The sequence below is a fragment of the Ahaetulla prasina genome, chromosome 14, assembly GCF_028640845.1.
Source record: "Ahaetulla prasina isolate Xishuangbanna chromosome 14, ASM2864084v1, whole genome shotgun sequence".
NCBI classification, from domain to species: Eukaryota; Metazoa; Chordata; class Lepidosauria; order Squamata; family Colubridae; genus Ahaetulla; species Ahaetulla prasina.
In genome coordinates, this window is record NC_080552.1 from 938,855 (window position 1) to 954,063 (window position 15,209).

Genomic DNA, 15,209 nt, shown 5'->3' on the forward strand with positions numbered 1-15,209 from the left:
TCAGGTATTTGGCGTAAACCCGGGGGAAGCTCGTTCCAGAGTGTGGGAGCCCCCACGGAGAAGGCCCTTCCCCTGGGGGCCGCCAGCCGGCATTGTTTGGCGGACGGCACCCTGAGAAGTCCCTCTCTATGGGAGCGTACGGGTCGGTGGGAGGCGTGTGGTAACAGCAGGCGGTCCCGTAAGTACCAACTTTCCCAGTTGGCTTCTGACAAGCTAAATCGATGGACGAAGCCCTTAATAACCACAGCAAAAAAAGGTTATCAAATCATGCCGTCACATGATGACTCACTTAACAACCACTGTCAGATCTGCCCCAATCCAATCCCTTAGGAAACAAAGACCTTCGATTCCATTTGGTTAAAGCAGAGGGTTCTTTTATTAGAGGTGTTGGTTACAGTAAAGTCAAGCCAGCTCTGAAATATCCCACGCTCTCTAAATACAAAAAAGGTATATAGGTTTGCCCACAGCCCATCCCTCCCCCCATGACCAGTCCATTTCCAGCCAACCAGAGCTCATCCTTCCCCCCCTCTTCTCCCCACTTCCAACTTTTGATGGCAGGATGCCTGTGAGGCGCCAAGCTGAACAGACAATGCTGAGAAACACAGTGCTTAGAGACGGAAGTTCTGGTCCCAATTGCGGTCGCATTTCAAGGGCTACTGGTAATCACTCACCTCTCTGTGGCCAGTGTACAATTAAAATGTAAAAAGTACCACCCTCCAAAAAATAAATGAAGCAACCATTCAAAAATATGTTACAACTAAAAACTATACATTAAAGTCACCAGGACAGCACAATCACATCAAGAACAGTTACAGCCATTTTTATGGGCTCCACACCACTTCCTGATCCCCAGGTCAGATGGCAAAGTCAACTTTCAGGCCCTTCCGGAAGACCAGGGCCAGCCAGATACCCAAGAGGTGGGAGGATGTTCCATAGGGTGGCTGCAGCATCAGAAAAGGCACTCTGCCTGGCTCCCATCAGATGACACTCTCCAGTCGTGGTGGGAGACTCACAAGAAGCCTTTTCTGCTATATCTGATGTTCAGGACCCATAGTATATGTCGCTGAAAAGTTAATCGTCCCTCAAATAACCTCCCCCCCCCCATGTAGCATTTAGGTCTGCACCTTGAATTGCAGACAGGAGCAAACTGGTAACCAATACAACTGATGGAGCAGAGGTGTAACATACACAGATCTAAGTGTGCATGTAACAGTCCATGCTACTGTATTTACACCAACTGAAGTTTCTAAAACCTTTTCAAGGACAGCCTCATGTAGAGTGCATTACAGTAATCCATACAGGCGACCAGGGCGTAAGTGACTGAGCATAGTCTCCTCATCCAGGAATGGGTGCAAGTGGCACACAATCCAAAGCTATGCTAGCCACAACTGCCACCTTTTTTTCGGGCAGGAGTCATGAGTCCAGAAGGATACCCAGACTGCCCACCAGGTCTGTCTGGGAAACTGCGACCCCACCCAGAACCAAAGATGATAAGTCACCAGATTCAGGGGGGCCCAGAACCCAAAGCTACTCAGTGTTGCCAGGATAGAGCCAAAGCCTGCTGTTCCCCATCCAAGCCCTTATGATCTCCAGATTCTGACAGGATCTTGGCAGCATTGCTTACTTCACTAGGGACAGAACTATATAGCTGGCTGGGCACTAAAAGCCAAGGTTATGGATGACCTGATCCAATATCCTATAGATGTTAAACAGGAGTGGAGACCAATAACAAACTCTGCAGCATCCCACAATCAACACTGATTGAAACCAGCCACTGAGCAGGACGGAAGAGAACTAGCTCAATGCCACTGTCCCTCCTAATCCCACAGCAGGTCCAGGAAGATACCATGGTTGATGGCATTGAAGGCCACTGAGAAGTCAAGAGTAAATAATACATCAATCAAAGAATTACCAACTCAGACAAACTAGCTAACAGTAAACAGCAGCCGAATCAAGGAATCACCAAGAACACACCCACAAGCTCTGAGAGGGCAAGTGACTAGTATATAAAGACAGCAACTCCCCTCTCTTAAAGCACCAATGATGTTACCTAATTCGGTAATGAAATATCTGCAAGAAAGCGACCAAGCTCTGAGAGCGCCAAAGACCCCGCAGTCAAAAGGGGAAAGGATGGGTATATTATCTCCATCCTGCTTTCACCAGAGGACTGGTGGTGAAAGTATGATTGATGCCTTTTTTGTCCTATACCTGGGCCTGAATCTCAACTGAAGTGGGCCCAGATAATCTGCTAGGACCCACAACCATCTTCTCAATATTTTTTCCTAAAAAGGAAAGCTTGTCTATTGGACAAAAATTGTCCAGAATACTTGGATCCAGCAATGGCTTGAGGAGAAGGCATGCCAACATCTGTTTAAGGGGTTCCCGCACCACTCGGTCAGAGGATTTACCACTGCTGAAACCAAACCTCATATGGAAGCCTCCCTGGAAGCTTTCACAAACCAGGAAGGATATGGATTCTTAAAATTATTTATTTATTTAATTGATGTGCCTCCCACCTTGTCCAGATATGACTCTGGGAGGCTTACAAGCATTAAAACTACTAAACATTCAAATAATAAAGCAAAAAAATAGTATTAATAAATACTGTTAAAAGATGGAGAGGAGGGAAATACAAAGTACAGAGAGACGTGGGGAACTTTCCTAATTCAATAGCCACCTCCAGAATGCCAGCTGGCAGAGCCAGGTCTCCAAGCCCTTAGAGATGGTCAAAAACGGTGGGTGCAGCTCAGTGGTGGGATCCCAAATCTTTTCCTACCACTTCTATGAAAGCGTGCTTTGTGCACGCGCACAGCACTTAAAGACCGCCCTCGGTGTCAGCACTGGTGATCTGAGCTGTAGTTCAGCTCAGCTGAGGTGCGGCAATCTGCTCTGCCATGCAAATCAGATGAGCTAAAAAACAAGGGAATATAGGACAGGGAACGGCAGGGCCAGGGCCAGCCAGAGGTGGTATTTGCCGATTCCCCAAACTACTCAAAATTTCAGCTACCGGTTCACTAGAACTGGTCCAAACCGCCTGAATACCACCTCTTGTTCAGATCTCATCAGGTCTTGGGAGGTACGACATTTCAAAAGGCAGGAACCACAGCAAAAAAGGCTCTTCTCCTGGACCTCGTCAGCTGAAATTCCATGGCAGACAGGATCCATAGCATGCGCCCTCTTCTGGCCTGGGTGGGGAGGACCAATACCCATGCCATGACGGACTTTAAAGACGGTAAGTGACACCTTGAACTGCATCCAGAAGCAAGCCAACAGCCAATGAAGCTCATGGAACAATGTAACATGGGCCACCCTAGGGGCCTCAAGAACTCCCCACACCGCTGCATTCTGCACTAGTTGCAGCTTTTGAATATACTTCAAGGGTAGACCCATGGAGAGCGCACTGGAATAGTCCAGGCGTGAGATGACCAGACTTGAATGACTGAGTGCATGACTCCCAATCCAAGAAGGATCACATCTGGCATACAACACAGAGATGTGCAAAGACTCTCCTAGCTGCACCACCTGCTCTTTGAGCAAGAGACATGAATCCAGGAGAACCCCCAAGTTGTGTATCATATCTGTCTGAGATTGTGCAATCAAATACAGAACTAGAGAGGTTGAATTCCCAGATCCGGAATGCCAGGTGCCCAAAGCCAGGGTTCAGTGGAAGTGGAAAGAGTACTAAGTCCTATGTCATAGCACAAAAGGGATCTATTTATTGATCAAATTATTGAGTCTGTCATTTGCACCTCTATAACTGTCTGGTTCGGTTCTGCAACCCAACAAGAAAGACACAGACTTCAGAGGATAATTAGAACTGCAGAAAAAATAATTGCTACCAACCTGCCTTCCATTGAGGATCTGTATACTGCATGAGTCAAGAAGAGGGCCGTGAAAATATTTACAGATCCCTCACATCCTGGACATAAACTGTTTCAACTCCTACCCTCAAAACGACGCTATAGAGCACTGCACACCAGAACAACTAGACACAAGAACAGTTTTTTCCCGAAGGCCATCACTCTGCTAAACAAATAATTCCCTCAACACTGTCAAACTATTTACTAAATCTGCACTACTATTAATCTTCTCATAGTTCCCATCACCAATCTCTTTCCACTTATGACTGTATGACTGTAACTTTGTTGCTGGCAATCCTTATGATTTATATTGATATATTGACCATCAATTGTGTTGTAAATGTTGTATCTTCATGAACGTATCTTTTCTTTTATGTACACTGAGAGCATCTGCACCAAGGCAAATTCCTTGTGTGTCCAATCACACTTGGCCAATAAAAATTCTATTCTATTCTATTCTATTCTATTCTATTCTATTCTATTCTATTCTATTCTATTCTATTCTATTCTATTCTATTCTATCTAGGACAATCGATTGTAGCAACATTGCCACGCTCACTTCACCTCCATCAAAGCCGACCTATCGTAGGCATTCATTCTCAGCTGGCCCTCTGCCAGCACTCTTGCTTTGCCAGTGGTCCCCCTGTCCGCTCCCCCCGCCATGTGGCAATGGGACTTATCCCTGGTCGATTCACAGCACAGGACAACTAAGCACAGGACAACCCAAATGCTGAGGGCCTCTGCCTCCCCATTGGATGGCAGCCGCCTCAGGCAGCGAGAAGATGGGGACAGAGTGGTGGGTCCACATGCAAAGCCCCTGATTGGCCTGCATGTTTTGAGCTCATGCTTCAGCGGGGGCGGGGAGCAATTTGCAAAGGACCGCCTGAACATAACCCAAATAAGGTATTTTGTTCTAAAATGCCATTGAAGTAGGTGGAGCACCAGGGAGGGGAGGGCCGAGACCAGAGAAACATGGGAGAAAAATCTTCCTTACGGAGTGCCAAAATTTGCTTACTCCACTTGCAACAGTCTCCATTCCCCACACTTTCACTGACCTGCACCGTGGCTTCCTCCTTCTCTCCCTGCTTCCTCCCTTTCTTGCTTTCCCTCCAGCGGCACCTGGAAGGAAGATCTGCACACGGACTTATCACTGTCCCCCGCCCCTCCTTGGCGCCTGAGGTCGCTGCCGTCTAATGGGAAGGCAAAGGGCCATCCTTCACCGTGAGGATTAACTAGCAGATAGTTGTCCTGCACCATGAATCAGCCAGGGATAAGTGTCTCTGGTGAATCACCCATGGCCACACGGTGGGGAAGAAAGGGCCTAGTGGCAGGACAGGAGTGCTGGCAGAGAGCCAGCTGAGAATGAACACCTGCAATAGGTCGGCTGCGATGGAAGGCCTGGGGTGAAGTGGGCATGGCAATGTCACCACAATCAATTGTCCCATTCCGCCACAAAGGAGCAGCCTCCTTTACATAAGGACCTCTCCTGTTATATGACAATTCTTATCACCCAAACACACTACTGCTCAGTAAAGTCTATCTTCTTCATTCAAAATTTAAACATTCAGAAAAAATTTCATTTGCATTTCTACAGTCTAGAAACCATTGCAGTCTGGCTGTCACATAGTGGAAAGAACAGGGGTAGTTTACCAATGCAAGATAGGCCTTGGTGACTGTCCGATTTTTGAAACACTTGTATACACTGCCAGCCGCCTCTCTGTTCAGTGCCACACAAAGTGCTCCGCTGGTGGAGAAATCCAGCTGGTGGCAAAACCTAGAGAAAAAAAATACCCGAGGTATGTTAATATGTAAGTCCAATTAAAGTATTTGCAGACCCTTACTCTTATGATGAGGCCTAAAAGATGGTCAGTTTCTGGGTAGAGCATTTGAAGGACTAGACCTCTTGGTGGGATCACAGCTGTTGCTTTTTGGTAGTGGCACCCTATTGCTGCCCACTCCCCTTCAGAAGCACGTAGCAACTTATGAAGGTATGATAAAAAATTAAAACGCAATCAAAACCAATCAGGAGAAGGCAAAACTAGTAACATCAGAAAAATGTAAAGGGGCAACATAGCAACAATAGAAGCAATGCTCTAAAAGAAATCGTACATGATTTGAGAAGCCAGCAGTCCAACTCTCAGCAGGAAAACTGAGTAGCTAAGAGAAGGCCCTGCTGATGCTGAACTCCAAAAGCTTCAATGGGCAAGGAAGTAAAAGCAGCATTTGAAGCAAGCATTCTAGTTGCCCTCTCTTAACGGATGGGGCTCGAGGGCTCCACCATCAAGACCCGCCACCCTGCCCCTCACAGAAACCTCCCCACTAACCTGAAGCCATAGTAAGTGCCCGGATCAGCAAGTTCTGGAAATCGGTATTTCAGCTGACTCTGCAGAGTCAGCTTTTCATACCACATCTTGCTGTCGATGCGGACATCCCAGTGCTTGTTGACCACGATGAAGTCCTCACTTTGATACAAAATTGACAGGTTGTCAATGCTTACAGGCTCCATAGCGGCAAATCCTTCGGAGAAAAAGAAAGTAGCTCAGAGCTTCTGTAACTGTTACACTTTATTTCTCAGATGTTTGACAAATACGATGAACAGCTCCTCTTCCATCTTATTAGCTCCGGCCAGCAACATCACATCACATCCCCTCAACATCACCTCAACAATTCACAAGACTTTGTCAGCAAGTTTTGGAAACAAAAACTGGATCTGGATGAGACAATGGTATCTTATGATATGATTCCACTCTTCACCTGCATTCCAACTTAAGCTATCATGGTAATGAAGAAATTGCTACAAAACAGCACATTAGGTGACAGAACTACGCTCAGCCCAAACAACGTATGTGCCATGCTGGACCTCTGCCTGAATACAATGAAGGTTTCTAAAGACAAAAACACGGCTGCACCATGGATTCACGTGTTTTCCCCGTTGCGGCCAATCTCTACATGAAAGAGGTAGAGACCAAAGCCTTGAACTCCTTCACAGGAATTCCACCCTCTCACTGATAGAGATATGTGGACGATACTTGGGTCAAGATTGAAACACAGGAAGTGGAAGCCTTCATTAAACACTTCAACTCTGTGGACAGATACATCCAAAGTTTAAATTTCTCCTGACAGTCTTTATATTTAAATTTTACTTAGAATCGTAGGGTGGATGCAATTTATTAATTACGGATAAATTTTATACTGTGCTGACTACTTTTCCTGATTTTATATTCTACTTAGAATGTACCATAATAGTGATTTTCAAGTTTTTTAAAATGTACGGCAAGCTAACACATCTCCACACAAACACATTGTGGCTACGAACAAAGGACCAGTGAATAGATTGGCAAGATTTTACTTTAAAAAGTTATAAACAAATTATGGGACAAGATAAATTTGAAATATTGGCAGTTTTGCTATAAAATTTAGGGGCCCGATACTCCCTTTGTGTCAATGCAAATCTTGCATTAAAGCGTAGGTGTGTAAATGATCCACCACCAGGGACAGTCTGTACGTGTTTATCTGAAAACAAGTCATGCTGAGCACAAGAGCTGAGCTGTAATGTATCTTTAAATATTTAGGCGGGAAACAAGCACGTTGCTGATTGGTTGAAGCCGCCGGTTGAAATGTATATAAGGAGAGGTTTTTCCCCAGCCCGGTTGCTGGGTTCACCATATATTAAAGAGCTGTTGTCACTACCCTGGTCTCCAGCCTCGTTACTTCCCGAACTTAACACTGGCGACGAAGGTGGGATCTCGAGGCTAAAGAGCACCAGAACGAGCTGAACGCACGGAAGAACCGAACCCAGCAAACTCAGGGCAGAAACGCGGAGATGGCCAGCTACACTCCGCCCGCGCCGTTTGACCCAGCCAGGGAGAAATGGGGAACGTACATGACCCGTTTCGAAAGCTTCCTAGAGGCAAACGAACTGCAAGGAGTTCCAGACAACCGCAAAAGGGCATATTTCCTGAGCCACTGCGGTCCCGAGGTCATCGACATCGCGGAAGCCCTGGCAGAGCCAACGCCGGTACAATCGGTATCGTGGCAAACTCTGCAAAATCTATTAAAGAACCATTTCGCGCCTACACCGTCCAAGTACGTACGGCGTTTTGAATTTGGAGAGCGCAGACAGCAAGAGGGCGAATCCATCAGCGAGTACATGGCCGCCCTGAGGAAAGCCTCCAAAGATTGTGGGTACCGAGATTTGGACGAGGAGCTGTTAGAGCAACTCATCCGTGGGGTCAGAGACATGCGTTTGCGGAGGCGGCTGCTATCAAAAAGCAATCTAACGCTGGCAAACGCTCTGGACGAAGCCAGAGCTCATGAGATGTCCACCCAAGCGGCGGAAACCCTACAAAAGCCACTCACGCCAACGGCGAGCGCGAAATCAGCCCCGGTCCACAACGAAGAAATCCAGACCGAATCAGACGGCGAGGATGAGGAAGGAGTTTGCCTCACCGAGAGAAGGGGCAAAGAAGATCGGGATGAATGCGGAAGTTGCGGAGGGCAACACCAGCGTCAACGATGCAAGTTCAAGGACGCTACATGTCGGCGGTGTGAGAAGAAGGGGCACCTGGCTCAAGTCTGTCGAGCACCCCAACCTTCCCGCCGAAAATTCAAATCAACCAATCAGAGCGCAGGATCGGCAAGGCGACCTGCGATTGGTCAAAACAAAAAGGGCGCGAATTCAAATCGAACGACCGTGATCATAGGCCGTGCAGCAACCCGCGTCGAGAAGAAAATCTTCACTAAACCCAAAATTGAAGGAGTGCCGTGCCGACTAGAAGTGGACACAGTGTCAGCGATCACAATCATGTCCTGGGACACTTTTGCGAAAGCTTTGCCGAGAATCGCCAAACGCAAACTGCAAACACAACGGTTACGAGTGCACGACTACCAAGGGAATCGCATCCCTGTTCGAGGGACCACCTCCGTCCGCGTCGAGTACGGACCACACAAGAAGACCCTGCCCATCACGATAGTCGAAGGGACCCTGCCAAGCCTGTTGGGACTAGACTGGTTCCGTGCATTGGGCATGGGAGTGACTGGCATCTACAGAAGTGACTTTAACCTAAAAGACACACTCATGAACGAGTTCGAAGATGTCTTCAAGGACTGCCTGGGCAAGTACAAGGGGACCCCTATTTCCTTCAATTTAGACCCCCAGGTAGCCCCCATTAGGTTAAAGGCAAGGAGAGTCCCTTTTGCCCTTAAACCCAAGATTGACAAGGAGATAGACAAGCTCATCAGTCAGGGGATTCTAGTGCCAGTCGATCACGCAAAGTGGGAGACGCCAATCGTCACCCCAGTGAAACCAGATGGGTCAGTTAGAATCTGCGCTGACTACAAGGCGACGTTAAACAAAGCCTTGCAGAAAAGCGCTTACCCGGTCCCCGTGGTGCAACACTTGCTGCACTCGCTGGGGCAAGGGCACGTTTTTGCCAAGTTAGATTTGGCTCAAGCCTATCAACAACTGCCCGTGAGCGCCAACACAGCGAAGCCCAAACGATTGTGACACACAGAGGTGCTTTCAAGTGTACCCGGTTACAGTTTGGGGTGAGTGTGGCACCTGGTCTATTCCAAAATTTAATGGAGCGACTTCTGCAAGGGCTCCCGGGGGTAGTCCCCTATTTCGATGATGTATTGATATCAGCCGAAAATTTAGAAGAATTGGGGAGCGTTGAGAAAAGTTCTGGGCATTTTCCGTCAGCCGGTCTAAAGGTTAAAGTGAACAAATGCCAGATAGGGTAGAATCAGAGTTCTTGGGCTACAGAATAGACAAGGAGGAATTCACCCCACTGAAAGCAAGGTCAAGGCAATAAGAAAGGCTCCAGCGCCCAAAAACAAAACAGAGCTACAGGCATTCCTGGGTCTAGTGAATTTTACGGTCTTTTTAAAGAATAAGGCGACCGTTGCCGAGCCGCTACATAAGCTACTGGGAAAGAATACTGCTTGGTCTTGGGGAAAGTCGGAAGCTAGGGCTTTCGAAGCAGTAAAAAACCTACTCTCGAGCGATAGCTTACTGATTCAGTATCATAGCTCATTGCCATTATTATTGGTTTGCGATGCTTCCCCTTATGGGGTGGGGGCTGTGCTCAGCCACAGACTCCCAAATGGCACAGAAGCCCCAATAGCCTTTTACTCCAGAACGATGTCCTCGACAGAGAGGAACTATAGCCAGTTGGATAAGGAAGCGCTAGCCATTGTGTCAGGGGTAAAAAAGTTTCACGAATACGTTTTTGGTAGAAACTTTGAAATTGTTACAGACCATAGACCACTGTTAGGGATACTGGCTGGCGACCGCCCAACGCCTGTGGCACTTTCGCCACGACTGACCCGATGGACTATCTTCTTAGCCGCCTATTCCTACAAACTGCAGCATCGGCCCGGAAAAGAGTTGGGGCATGCGGACGCTTTAAGCAGATGCCCACTACCAGGGGCGATCGAAGACCCCACTCCGGGGACGCCCATCCTGCTAATTGACTCTCTGGACTCTGGCCCAGTCACGTCTAAGGAGGTGGCTCGGGCGTCATACCGGGACATTACCTTGAGAACTGTACTCGGTTGGGTACAAAGAGGGTGGCCCGCTGCGCCGGGCGAGCGTTTTAAAGAATTTGTAAAAAAACGTGGGGAACTTTCGGCTCAAGGGGGGTGCCTGCTATGGGGGGATAGAGTGGTGATCCCAGAAAAATTGAGAAAAAGGGTGTTGGACCTCCTCCACGAGGGTCACCCAGGGATCGTTAGGATGAAGGGTCTAGCGAGAAGCTATGTGTGGTGGCCCTTAATGGACTCAGAAATTGCTGAAAGGGTAGGGAAATGCCAGGCCTGCCAGGAGTCCAGACCTCTACCCCCAACGGCCCCGGTTCGGGAATGGGAAAGACCCCAAGGGCCCTGGTCTAGAATCCACATTGATTTTGCCGGCCCCTTCCACGGCCAAACCTTCCTGGTAGTAGTCGATGCCTACTCCAAATGGCTGGAAATCATTCTCATGAGATCCATGACAGCCGAGGCCGTGATCTCAGTCCTACGGCACCTATTTGCAACACATGGGTTGCCCGACACGTTGGTATCCGATAACGGCCCGCAATTCACGGCAACACAGTTTGAGGAATACTTGGCAGAAGAGGGCATCCGGCATGCCCTCTCGGCGCCGTTCCACCCTGCGACGAATGGCCTTGCAGAGCGTTTCGTCCGAAGCGCAAAAGAGGCATTGTCCAGACTCAAGCCAGGCGACTGGCAATCAAAAATAGATGTTTTCCTGGCCGTCCAACACCGAACCCCCTGTGCCACAACCGGCAGAAGCCCTGCAGAATTATTAATGGGCCGAAAGCTCAGGTGCCCACTAGACCGTTTAAATCCAAACTACACACCAGAGGGCTACAAGGGGGGACTCGAAAAAACAAGAGGGATGGAAATAGGCGACCGGGTATGGTGAGGGCCCGATCTGGGTAGCAGGAAATATTCTAAACATAACAGGCCCCAAATCATACTTGGTGGAGTTAGAGGACGGCCGAGTATGGAGGCGACATATAGATCAATTGAGGAAACGGATAGCCGATCAAACCGAGTCAGACGAAACAGGCCCTGACTATACAATGTTTGAACCCACAGCTGACTCAAACCCGGGAAAATCGCAGGACTTAACGGAATTCCCGGAGGTCCAGCGACGCCAACAGGTTCCATTAGAAAACAGCAGGGACGACTCGGCAAATAATCCAAGGCCGGATGGCCTAGAGGAGGAGCTGAGAGGAGCAAACAGCCCCTCCGGTCAACTCGACCCGCTCCCAGGGAACGTACTGCGCAGGTCCGAAAGAGTCAGGAGACGCCCAGCCTATTTACGTGATTACGTTGAAAAGTAATATGTAAATATAATGTAAATATATAGGTAAAGTGTTTTCTGGGAGGGAAGGAGTGTAATGTATCTTTAAATATTTAGGCGGGAAACAAGCACGTTGCTGATTGGTTGAAGCCGCCGGTTGAAATGTATATAAGGAGAGGTTTTTCCCCAGCCCGGTTGCTGGGTTCACCATATACTAAAGAGCTGTTGTCACTACCCTGGTCTCCAGCCTCGTTGCTTCCCGAACTTAACATGAGCTGTCAAGCCATCCAGCCGCATCTCCTCCTTGGTGCAGCCTTTATTTCTGACGAAGGCGACATCCTGCTGCCAGTCACCAAGGGCAGTGAGCTGTGCCAACCGGGGGCTTCTGGCAGGAGGGGCCGCTGAAGAAGGCCCGAGGGAGGGCCGCCCCGCCCCGGCCCCCGCCCTCTCGCACTCCTGCCAGGAGCCGCCAAGCCCAACGACGGAAACCAGCAGCGCAGCCCCCGGTCGCCCTCGGCCAGGCCCGCAAAACACACCCCGCCAGTTTCGACCGGGGGTCCCAAATTCAGGGCGAGCCCCGGGTCAAGGGAAGGGAGGCGGCCCCGACCACAACCTGCCGCTGAGCCTAGCAGAGAGCTCATCTCTAACGGGCGGCCCCCCCCCCCGCTTTTTTTTTTGCCTGAGGAAAGCCAGTCCGGGTGAAAGAACTCTGCGCATGGGCAGGAGCTCTGGCCCGCCGCCATTCGCAAGTCCGCCCAGTCCGCGGTTTGGGGACAGGGAAGCGGCCAGGCGCCTCTTCCTTCGGGGCCGCTACGCCGCGGGCCTCCCGGAGCCTCCTTCGCCCCTCCCGCCCCTTCCCAGCCCGGGCTACGTCCTGGGACTTCTCGGGGCTTTCCCCGCCGAGGCTTCCGGGGGCAGCGCAGCCGATCCCGAATCCTCCGGTGCTCGGGAGTTTCGGGAGGGACTGAGCAGCCAGGGCGGCGCGCCCCCCTCCTTGGCCGGGACGCGACGTCTCGTCCCTGGGGGCGCCGGGACGGGGGGGGCCAAGCGGCGAGGCCTCCCCCGCCGAGAGAGGCGACTGAGCGGCCCACCCACCTGCCCCGTCCCGGCTCTCGGCGAAGGCGGACCCGCGGGCTCCGCCCCCCCGGCCCCGCGGACCAATCAGGGCTTCCCCGGGCCGGAGGGGGCGGGAGCTTTCCAGAGCCCGTCTGGCCCTCCGGCCGGAAGAAGCCTCTCCCGCTGGCGACGCTCTTTCCCGCCGCCGAGCGTAGCGGAGCGATGGAGGACGACGGGCGGGATCTGTACGGCATCGAAGACGAGTTCGAGGCTCAGTTCGCCGACGAGCTGGACGTCCTGGCGGAGCTGGAAGGTGGGGGGAGCCCCGGTGGGGGGGGGGGAGAGACTGACCGCTCTGGGGCTGCAGCTTCCCCGGCAGGAGAAGGGCTGCTTCACCCGCTGGGCGGCCCGGAGGCATCGGGCGGGGCTCCCGAAATACCTGCCGCTTCGGTCCTCCCGCACAGGGCATCGGGGAGGCTGCGAAGGGGCGCCGCTCTCGGGAGGGGAAGGCCTGGGAGGGAGGGAGGGAGGGAGGGGGCTCCGTTGCAGCGGCAGCGCCTCGCGGGGAGACCCGGATCCTCCCTGGCGAAATCGGCTCCGTCCTGCTCGGAGCGGGCCGTGGCCGGGCGGCGCTGGCTGGGAAGGTCAGGCAAACTCCTCGCCTTCCTGGGGCTGAAATGCGGCCCGTGTCATCGGAGCCCTTTTGCAGGGCGGAGGCCTCTGGATCGGTTCGCTCAGCCCAGCCGGAAGATTTGCTCTGGATGGGCGGCGGATTGTTGGAGACTCTGGTGTTCCTTGCAGGCCCAGCCCGGCCCGTGGGGTGCAGCCAGGCCTCCAGACTCCAGAGCCAAAAGCGAACGTTTGAAGAGGCCCTCTCGGCTGGGGATCTGGCCAGGGACCTCCGTTTGGCTCTGGGGAAAGACGGGCCAGAGCGGGATCCCTCCAAGAAGGTGCTGCCTGAAGGGAACCCACAATGCGAGGGACCCAAACAGCCCCCGATAGTCACAGAAATGGACGAAGATCGTCCGGTCCAGAAGGCCGGCGCCGCTCACGGTGAGTTTTAAAGTCCATTGTACCATAAAAATGGTTTTATCTGCTGATTTACAAAAGGATGGCTGTTGCGTCTGGAGTTTTACTAAGGAACGAAAGGCAATTTGACTTGATAGGGGCCGCAGCTGTGACACGGCCCGCTTGTGCTCTTTTGTCTTGGGGCAAAAGGCGAGATGCCATCTTTCAGCAACAGGGCCTCCCCGGATACATCTTTGGGCTCTTTAAAGAGGAGGTTGGTATGCTGCAAAGCAAAGCAAAGCAAACTTCCCAGCCTTGCAATTAGTGCCAGAAAATTTTATCTCTCAAGGACTTTGAGTACTTCAATCCCCCTGAAAATAAAGGGTCTTTCCAATTTTAGGGAAGCTGCCAGTAAAGAAGGGAGACAGGTATTCTCAAAAGGGAGATCCAGGAATCTGGTACAGCTACTCAAAAGGTCACGACCAAAGTCCCGGTAAAATGACCTTGGGAATCGTTGGAACTTACCTTTGGAGGAAGATGGGGACTCAGTGGGGGAGTAGCATTTAATTGATAGCAAACCCCACCGCCCTCTCATTCCCACTTCCTTACCTGTCCGTCTTTTATTGTCCTATCACTGTATCCTCCTTTTCTTTTTCATTGTTTATTCTATTCCATTAGAAGTTGCTACTGTTATATTTACACTTTTTATTTCTTTGTTTTGTTGTGAGTCACCTAGAGTGAACACAGTGAAATGGACGGCAAATAAATTCAACGAATAAGTAAAAAATAAAGATTTTCAGAAGAGGTTCAGATTCTGTGGCAGGAGACAGAAATACCTGTCTAAACCAGGAATGGGTAGCTTTTCTTGGTTGGGGGCTGCAGGGCATGGCCAGTGGGGTGATGATTGTTCAAACATGGACAAGGCCAAAATATTCAAATCCTTAAGCCTTGCAGAGACTTAAGATTATTTTATCCCTGAAAAGTGACAAAATTTGAGAAATCCATGATTTGAACAAAATATGAACAAAAAGTTCTGAACTGGCTGACTGGAATTATATGTGCTAAAGTCCCACCCAGCTGGAGACTACCAGGTTGAAGAAGACCCATTTACAAGTAAAACAGCTGTTCCTTCTCTGCTCCTTGGCATTCTGACAGCACCAAAACCAAAGCGAAGGCGACTTGAAGCTGTGAAAAGGCTGGACTTTGGGCAGCTCAACAGAATTGTCTCTGAAGACTCACCGCAGGATAGTTCAGCACCAACTCTTTCTCCAAATGACCTTTCTGAATACCTGGATGCAAGGTTAGCTCATCAAGGCTAACAAAACATTTGAATTTGATTTGAATGATACTAGATCTGCCCTGGTAGGAAGTGTGAAGAGCTTCCCCAGTTTTCCATCATTCCAATTGGATATTTGTAAGATCCAAAGGCATCCCAGACAATAAAAATAGTGTAAACATCGGTGTCTTTTTCCATC

General features: G+C 50.3%; 2 protein-coding genes across 8 annotated transcripts in view; one reads left to right on the forward strand and one right to left on the reverse strand.

Moving 5' to 3' along the window:
* The window catches only part of LOC131185003 (uncharacterized), a 136,776-nt gene extending 130,459 nt beyond the window's left edge, over positions 1–6,317 (reverse strand). For all 3 annotated transcript variants that reach the window (XM_058157014.1, XM_058157016.1, XM_058157013.1), the window contains exon 1: positions 6,185–6,317. The gene's annotated coding sequence lies outside the window, so the exon portion shown is untranslated. The remainder of the gene's footprint in view (positions 1–6,184) is intronic.
* A 6,493-nt stretch (positions 6,318–12,810) lies between these two features.
* CHTF18 (chromosome transmission fidelity factor 18) overlaps positions 12,811–15,209 on the forward strand; it is a 42,222-nt gene continuing 39,823 nt past the window's right edge. For 3 of the 5 annotated variants that reach the window (XM_058157019.1, XM_058157022.1, XM_058157023.1), the window contains exons 1-3: positions 12,811–13,039; positions 13,528–13,779; positions 14,890–15,034. In XM_058157019.1, the coding sequence (XP_058013002.1) occupies positions 12,949–13,039; positions 13,528–13,779; positions 14,890–15,034 (488 nt within the window). In that variant the 5' untranslated portion in view covers positions 12,811–12,948. The remainder of the gene's footprint in view (positions 13,040–13,527; positions 13,780–14,889; positions 15,035–15,209) is intronic. The other 2 variants (XM_058157020.1, XM_058157018.1) reach the window with 2 other exon arrangements.